The sequence below is a fragment of the Sphaeramia orbicularis genome, chromosome 4 (assembly GCF_902148855.1).
Source record: "Sphaeramia orbicularis chromosome 4, fSphaOr1.1, whole genome shotgun sequence".
In the NCBI taxonomy this organism is placed as follows: domain Eukaryota; kingdom Metazoa; phylum Chordata; class Actinopteri; order Kurtiformes; family Apogonidae; genus Sphaeramia; species Sphaeramia orbicularis.
The window spans coordinates 19,349,222-19,368,123 of NC_043960.1; the positions used below are offsets into that span (position 1 = coordinate 19,349,222).

At 36.4% G+C, this 18,902-nt stretch overlaps 1 protein-coding gene across 3 annotated transcripts in view; it reads right to left on the reverse strand.

Moving 5' to 3' along the window:
* Positions 1–18,902, reverse strand: part of phactr1 (phosphatase and actin regulator 1) — a 60,788-nt gene that overhangs the window by 8,785 nt on the left and 33,101 nt on the right. For 2 of the 3 annotated variants that reach the window (XM_030132502.1, XM_030132500.1), the window contains exons 2-7: positions 12,512–12,676; positions 6,827–6,907; positions 4,997–5,119; positions 4,703–4,906; positions 3,613–3,874; positions 544–767 (exon numbers count right to left, since the gene is read on the reverse strand). In XM_030132502.1, the coding sequence (XP_029988362.1) occupies positions 544–767; positions 3,613–3,874; positions 4,703–4,906; positions 4,997–5,119; positions 6,827–6,907; positions 12,512–12,676 (1,059 nt within the window). The remainder of the gene's footprint in view (positions 1–543; positions 768–3,612; positions 3,875–4,702; positions 4,907–4,996; positions 5,120–6,826; positions 6,908–12,511; positions 12,677–18,902) is intronic. The other variant, XM_030132501.1, reaches the window with a different exon arrangement.

Genomic DNA, 18,902 nt, shown 5'->3' on the forward strand with positions numbered 1-18,902 from the left:
TGTTTATTCCATATATGAACTGTAAAACAATGCTGTTGTAAACATCCTCTGTTTTTCCTCCATCATTGTAGCTCAGTTCATATTCATCATATTTATTACCTCTGCCAAGTGTAACAGCGGAGGTTATGCTTTCATTTTTTAAAATATCTTATGTAAGACACATTGACTCGTTTTGAGAATTAAAAGTTAAATGTGGCCCATCTTTCTACCACCTAAATCCCGATTAAATTAAAATTTATTAGCGATTATTCATTTAATATAATTAATGAAGGGTTGCCATTTCTAATTTATATCATTAATTTTTGTTCTTCCTTCAAAAACCCATCTTTAGATTCTAAACACAACACTTTTGTCACATGTACCTTTTTTGTACTCTTTGTGTTAAATTAAAAACAAAAAAAACATATCAGCATGTACATACAGTCCTTCTGACATATTTATACAGAGTGCGCACCTTTATGATCGGATATGACTATGACAGTAAACACATGGCCATCTTAGTGTGATACTCCACAAGAGAAACACAAAAACAAAGACACCCACTTGTCAAAAGTGTATCATCATCTTCCTCCTCATCTTCTTCCTCCTCCTCTTCATCATCCTCCTCCTCCTCCTCTTCTTCTTCTTCCTCTTCCTCCTCCTCCTCCTCCTCCTCCTCTTCGTCCTTGTACATACCCGGCAGATCCTCGTAGTCCGCTTCATTGGGGAGGTTCTCTTTATCGTCGTCACACTCGATCATCACCGTGGGAACAGCGTGCATCATGGAGCTGGAAATGGATGGGAAAGGGCAAAGGTCACAGGTATGCTCACTGTTGCATGAAGCAGCGGGTTTAAGGGGTGAAATAACAGGAGGGTGCCTGAATACACCAGAAGGCAGAGTGTGATGGACTGATTATTGTATCTTAAACATTCTGATGTACTGATGCTACGAAAACATTAAAACACAACAGTAAAAATCAAGTGAGTCAAAGAAAATAAGTGGCTCTTAATCAGATACAGGCTTAAAGAAAGGACTAAAACTCTGTTAAATGAACGACAAGTTAAGTAGTACATGAATAAACCTTCATGACAAAATGACTTAAAGCAACAACAGCTGCAGGGAGCAGAGCTTGACCTGCACCAAATGACTCTTCAGACAGGCAACAAATCATAGTGATGGATGACGGTGGGTGGACGAGGCGAATGTGACCAGTATGTTTCTGACAAAAAAAAAAAAAAAAACACCAAGAGGGATGAGTGTTTACAAAGAGCCAGGCGGACAGAGCACAGAACCACCACTAAGACAAACTATACACAGAAACAGAAAACAAAGTACAAGACTTCACCTCCATCTTAAGAGCCAAAGATATTGTTAATTGATGATGAAAGTATAACAGCACTGGAGAGAGACCTGAAAGTTGGGTTGGGGGATATGAACCAAAAATCATATCTTGAAGTGTAAGCTACATGTCAGATATCCGTTTTTTTTTTTTTTTTTTTTTACTTTTTTTTTTTTCAGTTTTTATTAGTTATTTATCATTTTGTCATACAGGACATAACAAACAACATTTGGCATTAGATAATAGTCACAATCTAATAGTAAAGATAATCTAGGTTACAGTTATGAAATAGCTATCAAGTTACATAATTTAAATTTTTCCAGCAGCAGTTTATATGACAGTTCACAGGACTATGAGACAAACCACCAATTAATTGTATTTAAATAAACTAATCCATTTGCCCCACTTTATCATGTACAGTGTAGCTTCAAGCCTCACCATAAATGTTAATCTCTCCATTTCATGAATTTCATCAACAATTTTCAACCAAGATCAAGTTGAAGCCATTTACAAGATGCCTTTTTTTTTATTATTGAAACAGACTGAGATCAAAACACAATGCAAAGACAGGGCTACATTTCCCTGCTGCTGCTAAATGTGTAAATGAAAATTAGACATAAAGAGAAGAAAAACAGACTGTATTAAATAAAAACAGATTTATATTTATGTATGATCTTTTTTCCATAGAGATTGTACAGAGAGCCATATTAGATAAACAAATGACAGAGCTGTTCAAGCATTCACTCTCTATTAATATTTATTGTACAGTATTAAGAGAATTGCATCATCAGTATCGTTTAGCATTCATGTTACTAGGCTTGTGAGTTTATTTAAAGGTTTCATATGTAAGTTTGTGTCTGTTGATGTTGACCAACTCCACTACTATTGCATTACTTTTGCCCAGTTTCTTTCCAAAGGCAGTTAAAGAACTTACTCTGTATTTTGCACTTTACACTCAAACATATATTATCTGCTTTCTAACATTAAGATTTTATCATGTTTGTCCATTTTTGCATCTAAGAGTATACTTTTTATTCATTTTAAATTTTTACATTTACTGTCATACCAGGGCTGTTGAACCTTTTATCTCATCTCATCTCATCTCATCTGGTGTCTGATGCATGGGTCAGTAACTAGTCCATCTCAGTCCAGGTAATCGGACAAAACAATGAGGTTTCATCACTACTGCTGGAACAGCCCATGAAGGAGGAGAGCAGTGACTTGTGAGCAGTACTCGTGCATACTTGACATATGAAAATTCACTACGGGTACCCTTTAGCGACTAGCTGACTAATAGGTTCTATGCACAGCCCCACTATTTCTTGAACTTAAAGTAGCTCCTTTTTTTCCTGTCTTTCATTAGTGTGCCCAATAATGGAAGACAGGAAATAAAAGGAGGTACCTTAAATTCAGGAAATAGTGGGGCTGTGCATAGAGCCCATTACAGCCAGGTGAGAGAAACACGGCAGGTGCAATTTATAACCACTAACAATCTGTGGCCAACATCCTAAACAAGCAAGAAAGACAACTGTGGGCTAATCTGTGCATTTTCCTTAATAACTAAGCAAGTAGACTTAAAATCAAATCTCAACACTGGCCTCAGTTATTGCAATATGACTTTTTCTCCAGAGTGTGCAGCCTTAACTACATTTATGATAAGAGCACTGATATCTGAATCAGAGATTATTGAGCTGAAGTTGTCTGTAGGTATGAAGACTGAAAAGAATAAAAGAGGCTGAAACGGTAAAAAGGGAAATATCAAGAGTATAGTTTTAAAAATAGGGGACTTATTTTAGACTGAATGTGCAACACGGAGCTTGAAGTGTATAACTGTCCAAACACTCGTCCTCTGGACTGTAAAAAGAAAATCACCTTCAAAGGTAATAATATGTTAGTATGCAGCCTAAGCAGGTGTAGTGTGTCGTCTTCCTAAATTTGCATGATGTGCAAATGATATGTGGGTCGGAATATCATAAAAAATACCAGCAATAATTCTACCAGAGGCATCATTGTTTGATATCCAAGACAGATATACACTACAAATAAAAAGTTAAGGATATTTTTAATTTTTTGGGCTATTTTTTTCAGTTGGGATTCTTGCACAGCGCTTTTTACATTTTTGTGTGAATTGAACTGAAACACACATTTTTTTAATGACCAGACATAGTTTTATTTACAAATGGCAAAAATGACAAAAAAAATGACAAAAAAAAGAAATATCTTTAACTTTTTGTTTGTAGTGTACATCAAACGGTAAAGACAAAAAGTGTTTCATCAGAAGGCTGATTCTCACCTCTCAAACCTCTGCATGGTGAGGGCCAGCGTCTTGTTGAGTTCCTCGATGATTCGACTGGGGGGGTGCAGGGGGACAGGCAGCGTCCCGTACTGTAGGGAGTGGGTCCCCATTGGGGCATGGCTGGAGGGGGCGGGGCACTTCTGGAAGGTGAGCGAAGAGGGCTCCATGCTCCCCGCAGGTATGGAGATCATGAGCTTCTTTGGAGGTAGAGGAGGAGACAGTTTCACCGACATACACGGCAGCTTCACGGGGCCGCCCTCTGCACGGAAAGGATGATATGACAAGTCAAACATGAGTGAGTTTACACAGATGCTATACAAAACGCAGACTACAACCGAAGTGTACATGATCATACAAATCTGATAACTGGGAGCAATCACATAACTGTAACTGTTTATATGCACTTCAGAAATGTAATAATCCAAAAACCCTGGTTTCGATGTTTTAGTCCTTTATCAGATTTCCTTCAAAGTACGTACAAATGTAGCGACAACAGACTCAAACTTCCTATTATTGTTTTCTCACTGCTCACATTTGACTACATCACTTCCATTTTCTATGATTCCTACTTTTTACACATGTGCAGAATGAGCAAGATTGAAATAAATCAGATTAATGGGTGTATGCGCATGAAGACATCGAAGTACTGGGGAGAAATCCAGGTGTGTTACTCTGATTTCCAATAATCAGATTACTGCTGTTATCTGATAAAGCATATAAGATTATGTCTTTTATATTATAAAATTAATATTCTGATAATTCCAGAAATGGGATAATGATCTGAGTTTTAGTGTGGATGTAAATGGCCTCATTGGCTGCAAACTATTTATGGCCCAGACCCAGTGTTAACAGTCGACACTTAGAGCTGTCAACCTGTCACCGATTGAGATTGAGGGTTTTCTCGCTGACATTTTGAGTCCTTTATGCCTACTTTCCTTAAGTCAGTACTTCTACAGACTTTACATGAAGAAATGAATTAGTTGTTATACCAAGATATTTTATAGACCATACAATATGAGGCTATTTATGCTATTTATTCATGGAATATACCAGCTGACATAAATCCCACCTAAGTATCTGAACCCACCTGTAATGTGATTAGGTAGCCTGCTGAAGGGTTTGGGTGGCAGCGCAGGAGGTTGCTTATGAAGCACAGGAGGTCTGGGTAGTGTCGATTCAATGCTTTCAGCTGCATACACAGTGGGCTTCTTTGTGGGCGGAGCCTGGTTTGCCTTCTGGAGATGCTCCTGTTGACACACGCCTTCACTGACCATCTGAAACTCCAACGAGCCTGAGAGAAAAGAGGTCAAATACATCAAACTGGAGCCTCGGTGTGAAGTGAGAGCAGAAGTGAGGCTGATTCAAAGTCAGTGCTGCTCACCTACACCTGCAGTGGCTCCCTCCATCATCTCAGCACCTTCAGGCTCCGACAGGCCCGAGCCGAGCACCGGAGAGCGACCGTTCTCCATCTTCACGTCCTCCCGTATGGCTGGGGATGAGCCTTCTGTACAAAGACATAAGAGGAAGAGTCACAGGATGTTCATTAGTGAAAAGTAGAGAAGGCAGAACTGCTTTTGTATCTAAACAGGGGTTTCAGTAACAAACTGACATTTATACATTTATATGCACAAAAAATTATTAGACCACCCCTTGTTCCCTTCAATTTCTTGTTCATTTTAATTCCTGGTAAAGGTACATTTGTTTGGACAAATATAATGATAACAAAAATAGCTCATAAGAGTTTAATTTCAGAGCTGATATCTATCCATTTTCCATGTTTTCTTGACAATTAACCAAAATCACTTCAGTTCTTACATCAATAGCTATGGCATTGTACTGACAAAAACAGTGCTTTTAGGCATTCCATGTTTTCTTTTCTGTCTGTTTTAGTCACATGATACACACAGGAGTTAGTGCTTCATTGCATAACCATTGTTTCTGATGACTTTTGATGGTCTAATATTTTTTTCTGCGACTATATATTTCAACTGTATTTGAAAATAATCACACTGAGGGAGAAGGAAAATGAATACTCCATGATGAGTTTTCCATTGTGGTTGAATGACCTGACAACACAGCCTCTCTTTTTTGTTCTTTCTGCCGCATTCTTGAAAATGTCTGTGTTGAGATGTCTGTGCATTTGCAAAAACGTACTCAGTGCAAAGTGGGGGCCAAATGAACAAAAAAAAAAAAAAAAAAAACACTTCTGCTGATTTCTATCTGTCAGACACAAGGACATGCTGTTATCAGCTGATAAATGCACTCAAGCTAAATTCTCATTCATACTTTAACAATTCTTTTTTTTCTTAAAATTAATTAATCTTTTTTTTTTTTTTTTTTTCTTACTTTTGATACATGTATGGCAGACTAGATGAATAGAAGTGTTTAAGGAAACACAGCGATGTTACTCTACGTCTTACCATATGTATGTCTATGCTACTTTGAGCAGCAGCCTCAGTGGACATTTTTAAGAGGCATCTTAAGATGCACCTTTATTCTATTGCTTTTATGGGTGTTCCTTGATTTTACTGGGTATTTTAGAATTTCATATTTTATATTTTTGCACTTCGTATTCTTTTTGTGTGTTACTGGTTTATGTCTTTTAATCTGTAAAGCCTTTTGTATTTTTTTTGTGTTGCTGTCTTGTACCCTTTTAATCTGTAAATCACTTTGTGAGGTTTCTCTGTGATAAGTGCTGTATAAATAAGTTTTACTCTTACTTTACTTACTTTACTATCTTTACTAAAGACTGCAAAATTCTTGACTTGTAAAATTATCTTTTAAATTGATCAACATCAATTTGCATAACTCAATCATGATCAAAACACCAGTCAGCATTGATCTCCTTCATGTTTTCGTCATGGTTAGAGCACACTGGAAGGTGCAGGACTCCAGCTTTCTATAATAATCAAATAAATTCTCATTTATGGTCAGAAATTGTGTGCATTACCCATTACTGTTATTAAATGAATGCATTTTATCACACGCAAAAATAAAAACATAAAACTTGGTGCTGACATTACATATACATTGCCATCTGCCACACTGCTTTATAAATAAAACCCATTTTAATCAACTACTGATGAATAAAAATACAAGGTTATTTCTTAGTCTCAGTTAAATCAGGTATTGAAACAACAACATAAGACCAAGAAAATCTAAGACATCTGAACAGAGTATTTGTAGTATCTCAGGTATTCTGGAGCCTCACCTTTCTCATAAACCTCCTTCAGAACTCCTTTCTTGATGAGCTCTTCTCTGCTTTGGCGAGTGGACATCTTCCGCTCCAACACTGAGGCGCACAAAGAACACAGCGTCAGAAAACTAAGCTCTGAGAAAACGACACTCGCAGAAAACTTAAACTCTCGGGACATTTGTGTTCCAGATACTGAGGATGTCGTTCATGTGGAGGAATGTGTGATCTGCAGCAGCGGTTTGTTTAAACAGGCTGCCTCCATCGTTGTTGTGGCCCAGCACTAATAATCTTATGACTAAAGCTTAGAGCTACAGACAAACAGTGAGTCTTCTTTTGTATTTACCACTTAAAAGGATGTCTGCATTTTTAAGTCAGTTGCTCATCATTAATACGTGGTAAAGTTAGGTATATAAAAAAACGCAGAAACTCATCATATGTTCTATCTTCTGCACACACAGCGTCGTTGTCTTTGTGATAATACAGTACAGTTTCTTGATGAGGATCATGTGACCAAGACTCACTAAGCATCCTTACTTCCTTGTGCCAGTTTTTTGTGCCTGGAGTAGAATTCATTAAAAAAGCTGCTTGCAAAGTGTGTGAATGATATCCAAAACAAAATACAGCACAACAACAGCCAACTGCATTAAAAAAGGGAGAAAGCAATCAGAAATTCTGAGGCAATAACAACAACATGTAGAGTGTAGTCTGCCTCCAGAAAATGATGAAGTGATGGGAGGGGGAAAATATCCGCTGCCATGACAACCAAACCTAACCTCTGCTCCAAAATCATTCATAGCTAAGATTGAATGGTGCCAGAAGACCATCATGTATTGAGTAGATTTCCTAGTCGTTGGGTTTGTTATTAAAATGCTTTTCTGTGTTGAGTCCATCATGTGTTTCCAAACTTCCCAGATGACACGTGTCATTTTAGTTGGAAAACAGTAACAGAATGATCAACTTCTTCTCGTCTGTTTTTTTTTTCCAGTATGTATATTTAAAAAAAAAAAAAAAAAAAATATATATATATATATATATATATATATATATATATATATATATATATATATATACTGTATATATATATTTATTTTTTTCATTTGGAAAATGCTTTACAACAGAGTAAAACAGAAAAAAAAAAAAAAACCTAAGCACATTTGTATATCATGTCTGAAAAAGCAACAATGGTAAAACAAATTTAATATAAACACATTCCATATAATTTCTCTGTTTAGAAAAAAATAACAAGAAAACAACTCTTCTTAAATTATTATCATTTTTATTGTAGTTTTACTCTACCCTACCTACCGTTATTCTAATTTTGATTTTATTCTTTATCTTCTTATGCTAAAGCCGAGACCTGGGTAACTACATTTTGTTCTATCATTTACCATTGATCGAATGACCATAAAACTGAGTCTGAGTGAAACATAGCCTATACCAGTCTTTTTCAAGTAGGGGTATGTGTACCCCCTGGCAGGGGTACTTGGAAGAAGCCCAGGGGATACTTGAAATTGTTTTGGGAAAAATACATTAAATAATTCATCATATACTGAATACAAAATAAATAATGAGAATTAAGGCTGAAATACAAAACGATAAATACATTCATATAATAAAATTGACATTCCTGACCATATTTCATTTCATATTTTTAAAAACTCAGACTCCCCCTCTAAGCTTTGGTAACATTTTAAGGACATTTCTATTTTATATTATTCAAGATGAGTTTATTTGAGTACTTACTAATTTTTTTTTGTTGATGAAAGGTTAATTTATTCATTACGGGCCAATTAATTTTTTTTTTCTTGTCAATGAAAGAGGGCACTTTTCAGTTTATATTTTGCAAAATTTACTTAAAAGATTTGTTATTTTTAATACATTAAAGTTACATATATGTTGCTTGTTTCCAAAGTTTTAAAAATAAAAACAGACACCTTTGGCACAGGAAGAAATTTCGCCTAATTTTTTTTGATCAAAAATGCTAAATTGAGAGTTGGGAGTGCATGGCTAAAAAATATATTGCAGGGGGCACTCCACTGTAAAAAGTTTGAGAACCACTGGCCTATACCATCACCATTTTTTTCTTGACATTTAATGGGAACGCGGCTATACTTTTTCTGAGCTGTAAAAACCCACCATGCACTGCTGTGACAGCTGGGAGAACAGCTTGGCTACAGGACGCCTTCGTCTCCGTCTGCCGTTAGCTGGAGTCTCTCAGTGAGAACAGGATGTATCTCAGTTCAGCCAGCTGACACACAACAACAGCTTCCACTTTCCTCCACTTCACAGCTTATTACTCTGTGCATATTGTAGCTCAGACATACTGTACACAATAACATCCAGATCTTCAGATCCAGGGGCTAAGGGTTAGTTCACCGTAGAACTAACAACACACTGACAATCACCATTTAAAGCCCATTTGTTGCGGCAGTAAATGTTCATTACCGTCTTGTTTGCAGCTGCTGTGTTTACATCTCTGATGAATACTAAAGCTTTTAGCCGTGTGGTCCTGATCCTAATGTACACTGTATATGTACATTGTGTGAATGGGTTTTTCAGTTTGCCTCAATTAAATGCACACTGAAAGTATTCGCAGTCTAATTTCAAGTATAAGCCAGAAACACACAGATATACAGTCGCAGAAAAAAATATTAGACCATCAAAAGTCATCAGAAACAATGGTTATGCAATCAAGCACTAACTCCTGTGTGTGTTATGTGACTAAAACGGACAGAAAAGAAAACATGGAATGCCTAGAAGCACTGTTTTTGGCAGTACAATGCCATAGCTATTGATATAAGAACTGAAGAGATTTTGGTTATTGTCAAGAAAACCATGGAAAATGGTGAGATATCAGCTCTGAAATTAAACTCTAATGAGCTATTTTTGTTATCATTATATTTGTCCAAACAAATGTACCTTTAGTTGTACCAGGCATTAAAATGAACAAGAAATTGAAGAAAACATGGGTGGTCTACTAATTTTTTCTGTGACTGTATACCATGTATCAAAGTGCTAATGTACTTTGTGAGCAGTGTCTTAAATAGAGAATATGGAAATTATTTGGACAGATCCTGCTTTTGTTATATATTGGCGATGATGTGCATCTAAGATTTTTACTGTCAGGTTTTTCTAAACCAGCTGAATGTATTATTTTCACATTATTTCAATAATGGAAGCACCTCCTGTAAGACTTGAAACTCAAAGATGAATGTTAGAAGAGGATTAAATTATACTGTAGATTTTACATTTACATTTTAGAGATTATACGTCAGAGCTTATTCATAATGTGTGAAAAAGTATTCTTCCCTCTGTCTTTGGTCAATTGTTCAACAGTATGAGGTTTAAGGCTGTAAAATATGATAATATTTTAACATCACTGTCAAAATCAAGGTGCAATGACTAGGAAAGTAAATTGGATAAAAGTAATTCTACTAACTAACATTAAAGTGGTCGAAGGGATGGTTCATACTCTGAGTGAAAAGCCATTCATCAGCTTCATATGCAAACCTCTGCTCCACACTACAAAATCAACCCTGTCAGAGTTATTCATTTTTTTCAGGCGACATCCACACTAATATGATAATCAGAAATGAAAACAATCTCCAGCCATGCAAGCATTTTCTTAAATCCAGTTTCAGAAATAATCATCAATTCTAACACAAATCATGTGACCATACCGACATATATATGCAGATATCAATGTCGTATTAATACTGTGGTAGTAGTAGTAGTAGTAGTATGAAAAAAATCCAGAATTTTACCACCCAACAGCTGCAACAACAAGGACAGAATTCAGTATTTATGTTGAGTCAGCATCAGCTAGTAGGTTTCTTCCAGATAAGGTCATGTGATACAGGCAAGACGAAACTAAGAAGGACACAAACTGACTGATAAGATCCAATCAGGCTCCAGACTTGGTTTTGTGCATCATTGTTTTTAATGGTGTCTGTTTCTGTCCATCCAGACTAAACTAAAACAGGGACAGCAGTATGTTCTATGGTCTCTGTGTTGAGGATCCTAAAACACCAGAGTGTCTACAGAATGAGTAATACAGAACCATGCATGGTAAAGAAGATATGCATCTCCTGTAACGTGTTTCCTGGAAAAAAAACAAAAAAGGGTATCTTTCCATCACCTCTGCACAGAAGAGAGCATGAAACTGTGAACACCTACCCATTTTGCAACTGTGCACAGCATTTTAGAATTCTTTACCCTATTGTAATCTTGCATTTTGGTCAAACTACCGAGCACATTTTGCTTGATAGATTTGGGAATCCTCCCTGCACCAATTCATCGAGGCCACTGCTGGACAACAGCAAGGTGAGGTTTACTAATACCTGGATTTTTTCAGTCCCTGCACAAAAAAGAGTGATATTCTGGTTAAACAGGCATCTCTTGTATGCCTGATAGTGTCTGTTGCTCTTGATCAAGAAATGATATGATACAATCAAAAAACAGACACAATTTAAAGAGAAAATGCATGTTGCTATATTTTCCAGTCTACAGCCTTCATGAAATAAAAAACAAACAAAAAAAACTGGAGCATTATATTTTTTTAGATGTACTGCATGTGGGCTCTAGGTGTAAACATAGTAAATGTTATGCATTTAAAACAAAACTGTATTAATCTGCACATGGTCTCAAACAGAGTTATTCAAGGCATTGTCGGAAAGTTCCTTAGTTTTTTCATATATAGATATTTAGAGTATCTTTTTGGAGGTGCACACAAATTTCATTGTATGGAAATACAATGACAATAAAGTCTCTTATATTCTTATATACTGACAAAAACCTGCAATGTCAGTTTGTAATATGAGGCTCCAATGTAGCAGACAGTAAAATGTGATACATTCATTTTTGCAGTTTGCATATCTGTTTGTCAAATAAAGCTGACCATTCCTTTAAGCCTTAAAGACCCACAACTATTTCTGTCACAACTTCCAAATATTTTTTTTTTCACTTTCCCAAATGACTAATCAACATTTATTATAATATAATTCTCTGTATTTTGCATTTTTTAGGGTAAATCATGTATTTTCCTGTATTGAATTTACTAATCATGTAGACATCCAGAAAAAGCTCAGAGTAAATTCAAAGGTTAATATATGAAAACAGAAGAAAAAGTGACATTTTCTGTTAAATATATCATTAACTGAACATAAAACAAAGGTCTGAAATCACTGTCATTTGTCAGACTATATGGGTTTTACTGGTGAATGACTGTCAGTGTTTCCATGTTCCCTATGGAGCCTCTGAACGTCCAAATGGGTCATATCTGATGACAATGAAAATGTGACAAACTGCATGTTACCTCAGTTTGATAGGATTAGTGGGTCAATAGACATTAAGCATTCGAGATCAGTAGATGCTTTTGGGGACTGGTGGATGTTTAGGTCCACATATGATTTGGCTGATAAACAGCAACAGCAGCTGACCTGAGGTTTGAGCATCTTAAATAACCATAATCATACACTGGACATCTCTGCTGCAGCCCCTATATCACCATCTACTCTGCAGCACAGCCCCTATGCTCCCATTCATCAATGCTGCTGTTGCTATGTGCAACAGGGAGACATCCATCTACTGGAGGAGATGGGAGCGGTGAAGGAGGCAGATTACAACAGGAGGGGAGGGACGGGGACACGAGCTGGGTGATAATGGAGGCGGACTGTGTACGGTGTTTCTTTCCCTTCTCACCTGCAGAGGTCTGCTTGAACTTCTCACTCTTCTTCTTCCTCCATTTCCACGGTTTAAAGAGACGTCCCAGGTTGGCGAACTTGCTCCGCCGTCGAATGGGAGGTGTATGCGTTCCGGGCACCAGCGAATCAGAGCGCATCGCCGCGAGCCGCTCCACTTCCTCAGCTGGAAACAAGAGAGCATCAAGGTCAGACACAAGAAACAACACCTACAAAACAACTTTCCCCGTGATCTTTTATCTGATCACAACAAAAGGAAGCTTTTAAAAAGTTGTTTCTATTTATTTAATGGAAACTTCTCTTCTATTACTGCAAAATCCATGATCATCATTTCCCCAAAGGCTCCTTGTTTGTCAAATCAAATCAATTAAGTGAATTTGTAAATTTCATCCGTCACATCCTTAATGGGAGGAGCACTCATACACTTATGACCTGAAATTATTTAATTTTTGCTACTGGAAAAACACATTAGTTTAGGTAGTCGGTCTATAAATTAAGGCATTCTTCATGGGTAAACTGATGCTCATGACTCGCTTCAGTGATGACAGACTTAATACTTCCAAGGCTTGTAAAGCAGAAGAGAAATGGTGTTCATTTACCAGGGAAAGACTGAACAAAAAGATCATTAAAAGAAAAAGGTCACACAGTTACCTCATGGCCTAGAGAGACTGCTACAATATTCTTTTCCATTTTCAGGAATAACTTCCACAGTCAAACACAAATAGAGATTAACACTGAATAGTGGAAAAGGAAAAGTATAAGAAGCCAAAGCTTAACAATTGCATCTATAAACTATGTTTAGACTGAGGAAGGCAAACATAAAGATATTCCTAAAGAGCAAGATTTGGGTTTTGGGGGTCTTGGTTGGTAAATGCGTATTTAATTTGCATCCTTTAAAAAGTGGATTCAGGATTTGTTGCATTCACATAAGAAAAAAAAAATGGTCAGGACCTCTTAGTTATCAGTCAGTCAAATAACATAGCACTTACTGAAATAAAAATCAGATTTTTTTCCATACAGAAACACTTAAAAACAACAGTACAAGGTATGGCTTATTTACCCAGTGTAACATGCAAACTATAATACAAATATTAATACACAATAGAAAATGATGCACTAAAATCCAATAAAGAGACCCAGTGTCTTCAGAACCATACCAGATATTATCATCACACAAGACTATGGAAATGCATCTGTTTTCATTACATTTTTATTGCTTCTTCTATTTTATATCAATACTTTATTGAAAATCTGCATTTTTTTCCCATTTGCCTCCATTTTACACAGCCATATCTGACAGCTAGGCTTAACTCTTCTCGTAATTACAAGATCCCAAACTCACAATAATACCATAACGCATCGTTTGCCATAGAAATGTACTTATTTGGTATTTGTTGAACTGTACATTATAGTTTGACATATGGATGTTTGTGTTATGTGAACACTCAAATAAAAATTCAATCAATCTAACTCTTTACAAATACACAGCTTGTTTAGTAAGTTTCGAGTTGAGTAGGAAACTAAATAAATACAGCTGAATCTCACAGCAGATTTAATAAGGTGCTCCTTCAATCCAGACATAAGGGAAATAGAGGATCACTTGTTTCTGACTTAAATGTCATGAGACAGATTCCCCAAAGGTCTGTACATAATCAAGTCAGGTAAAGCTTATTTGGATCGCTCTTAATCACAGTTAGAGTGTCAGGGGGCTCCTCCAGCAAAGGAAATACTGAAGGCAAAACCCAGAGCGATTAAAAATGAAGCTAAATGAAAACTAAATGTACACATCCAACTACACTGAACTGGTTACATTCTGTCCAATTCCCTCGGCATTATGGGTAAAGTCATTCTATAGCCAGCTAAAGCTCTCCTTTTGAAATGACACCTTTCCCATTACACTAAATACAATATGTGCTCTGAGACTCACTGTGTACGCAACAGGGACATGACGCTGAGCCGCCGGCAGTGAGTAACAAGAAGACAATTTCAGCAGGAAGTAATGAATTAAACACACAAACACCGGTAGGTACCACTACAAACTGTGTGAGGTGTCAGTCATCAACAGAACCAGAAGTAACATGTGAAATACCGCACAAGCAGAACAAATCAGAGATGCATGATGTTAAAAATAATTTAAAAATGACTAGAACATGTACTTTTAGACTTTTACAGCCAGGCCAAACTCCATAACTTTAGTCCTAATCAATAATGACCTATCCTTGTAACTATACACACACACACACACACACACACACATATATATAATTTTTTTTTTTTTTTTTTTTTTTACTTCAGTGTGTGATCCACTGTACTACCACTGCTTGGGGTAACAAATGCCACTAACACTGGGAAATATAAAAGACAACTCTACAGGATGGTCACCTTCTGTGCATGTGTTCTTAAAAACACAACACAGTGGCTGTACTTGAATATTTATCATTAGACTATTTGACCGATGTGTTTCATAAAATATGGGACCTTTTCATGTCGTACATTGGTCTGAACATTTCTTCTATTTTTATGAGAGGGTTTATATGATGAATAATGGGGTCGTATATGTTAATCTGCCTTATGGAAATGTAGTTTTTCTTTTGTGTCATGTGTTGGTTATAGTCCAACACCTTTTTTTTTTTTTTTAACCTAACTTGTTCTGTTTCTTCTTTTTCAAAATGGACCCTTCCTTAGCTCTGGTCTCATCCACTATCGCTCTGGGCTAGAAGTAAAAACTCTCCCAGTTGTGGGACTAGTTCTTTAGCAAAATCTCAGGTGGCACTGAGCACAGGATGCACTATCAGTGCTTTTGCAAAATACTGTCCAGACAGATGTTGTCTGGGTGGAACATGCACACAAGGAAACATTTTGTAGTATTAAAATGACCAAATCCCAAAAGAAAATGCCACATAAGGCCATTTTCAGCTTGTAGTTACAGCTTAGAGGCTGTTTTTTTGTGTAGCTATGAGGACTTAAGAGACCTTCTCTGACAGAAGTTAAGATGCATTCCTTCCACTGCCTAATAGAAATATCCCTTACTCTGTCAGTACATTCAAAGAGCATACTGCAGGAGTTCATAAAAGCATGTTGATTTAGTCTGTATTCATACATTTTAGAAAATACTAACCTAAAACTTCAAGTTAGATACTGACTTATGGTGCTTTTTCAGCGATAGGACACATTTTAACAAATGTAAAAATATTTGTGGCAGAAAACATTTGATGCGTACCTATATTGTTGATTTGTTGAAAAAGAATTCCTAAAACATCAAATATATTAAGTTCTGTCGGATTGTAGTTTCTGGAAAAAAAAAAGTTTGTTTTTTTCTTTTTATTGAAATAATATTGAAATAATATTATCACTGCATTCACACCAAACCTGTCGCTTATTTCACCAGGTGTTATTTCATTCTGTTAAGGTTCCTTAAAGATCTGCAGCAAACTAACAGACTAACAGATGAGAACAAAAACAGAATTTCTTTGGCAGAACAGCTGAGTTCGTTGGAATCTGCCAACATGGGAAATGAAAACAGACCGCACTGTTTTTAAAAGGCTTTCTTGCCTAACTCACTTTGTCTAGACTTCCAGACTTCTCAGTTTGACCCAAACCATAACTCAGAACAGAACAATAGTTTGGGACGTTTTTTTTTTTTTTTTTGGATGATTCCAATTCTGTGAGAAACTGTAGAGAGTTACAGCAAGTTAACATCATCTGTTAAACAAAAAATAGAGGAAAAATGAGGTGTGTTTGCACATATAGAGAGGAGAGGAAGTGTTTCATAGATATAGTCTGACAGAGGAATAAAGACTTGTATTTTCTATGAGGTTATAGGAGAGTAATGTAAGATGATAAAGACAGTGGATATTGTGACAAAAAAGACAACTCAACAACGTCAAACTCATGTCTGTTACAAATTAAACTATGTTCAGTAGAAAAATACATACCCTACAAAGATGATGACAATGCATGTATGTAGGATGGTAAAGAGACGATAAAGAGGTTTTGATTTCTGAAAATCATGAAAAAAACCTAAATTTTTATTACTCGACAAAAATTTTAAACACATCCCTTTTCTTTGTTTAATACATTACTTGTTAATCTGTTTTCCCAGTTATAAATGACATGTATTTTTAGTAAAGAATGAGTATTGAATCATGTTCTGTCTTCACTTTACAGACATAAAATATAAGAAATGAAAAGCAAATAAAATAGAACAAAACAAAACAAAAGACTCAAGTTTTTTTTCCATGTTGCCAAGCCCCATATTCTTCAGCAAAACTGTAATGTTCTGGATCAAAAACAAGAAGTTAAATTCAGCTGCTGCTTACATTCCTCATTTTATTTTTATTCCTTACAGATTAATTTTTATTCATTATAAATTCCCATTTTTTGGCTGCATTTTAAAGTGACTGTAATTCCACAGTGCTTTCTGTCAAAGCTCCATTTTTATGTAAAACGTGCCATTTCAGATTCATTTATTCTTTAATTAAAAATTCATTAAATTTCATTTTGGGAAACACACAGCAGCAGTTTAAGAGAGGTGGACCAAAATAAAGTCTGAAGTAATCATATAGCAGTGAGCAGACAGCAGCCTTGAGGTGGCCTTGTTATAAAAGAGATGTCAGTTCACATCTACCAGCTCAGCATCTACCATGAAGAAGCCCTTCAACACCCCCCCCCCACACACACCTCCCCCCACCCCTCAGCTGCTTATTGGAGCGATCTGCAGCTATTCACTGCAACATCCTAATGTGAGAGCACTCCTGGAAATCTGCTCTCAGCAAATAAGGACATTTGAAATGGAAGCACATTGCATTCAGGAGAAAATGAATACCTTATCCTGTAAGAGCATTCTGCCACCTGAGAGTTCAAGTCAGGGTTAATGTTACGGTTATACTGCACTGGTTCATCTGGTCCTGTTAGATTAACTACTACATCCTGCTGTTATCATCTACATGTGCTGTATCACATTATAGCCTACTACAGGTGTGTGTTTGACGTTAGCGTGATATTAATCTGCTTCATTTTTAACCTCTCATGTCTTTCCTTTCATTTGCTTTTCTTCTTTTTTTTTATAGATGACAGCATTGTGTAATTTCCTACAATCTGTCCAAAAATCGAAACCATCCAAGAAATATTTTCATGCCCCAAATGAATAGAACCACCACTAGTTCACTTCAATACAGTTCATGGTCAGACCAAAGAGCAGCTGTTCAGTATAAAACATGGTCTGAGGAGGTTTCACACCTGCATATTTGCTTCAGACCAAGTTAAAACAAGGTTGGCGTGGAAAAGCACAATACAATGTCTTCTGTTTCAGCTGCATATATATATATATATATATATATATATATATATATATATAAAAATCTCACCAGACATTAACCCATAAAGACAAAAACATCCACTGGTGACCAAAACAATCTACTGATGTAAAATGTTTAATATCTGTTGATCCACTAATCCTATCAATCCATGTAAATAATTGGTGTCATCTTTTCACGGTCATCAGATATGACCCACTTGGATGTTCAGACGCTCCGTAGTGAACATAGAAACACCATGATCTTCTACAGCATTGATTCACCAGTAAAACCCATGGGGCAGGATCAATGACAGTGGATGCCAAATCAAATAAAGACAGTGACATTTAAACAATATTTAGGCTACTGTCAGTTTTCACACTGAACTGAGGAGATAATAAATAAGTTAATGATAATAAAAATAATAAACAAATGTTCTGCCATTACTACATGTTCAGAATATTGGCTCCAATAATGAGTCTATTCCTAATAAAATGTCAATTTTTTTTTTTTAATCAGCAATAAGGTTCATGATCAGTTAAGTACATATTAGTCTTTTCATGACCAGCGGTTCTGTTAACATGTGAATTACGTTTCATGAGTCAATCTCCGTCTGACCTCGGGGTGAGAAAGCTCTGTTTCTTTTTTTTTCTGTGGTGAATTATCCCTTTAATAAATCATACTGCAGGGGTCACATTCCCTCTGGGCTCATTGTCGGTGTCCTCCCCTCCCCTGCTGGTCCTGTCTGACCCCCTGCCCAGCGGTGGGTCGAGGGCAGCTGTGAGTCAGATTCACACCGCGGGATCACATTCCTTCTGTCCGACCCGGGACTCTGACCCGACTTCGGGTCCGACGATAGCTCAACACAAACAAAAGCAGAACATGAGATCTTGCAGAGAACTCTAATTCCGAAAGGTTTTCATCTGGTTAGGTTTCTGATTAGTTGACCCATTTTAACCCATAAAGACCCAAACAGCCACTAGCGACCAAGACCATCTACTAATGTAAAATGTTTAATAACTGTTGATCCATTAATCCTATCAATACATGTAAATAATTGGTGTAAAATACAGTTTGTCATCTTTTCATGGTCATTAG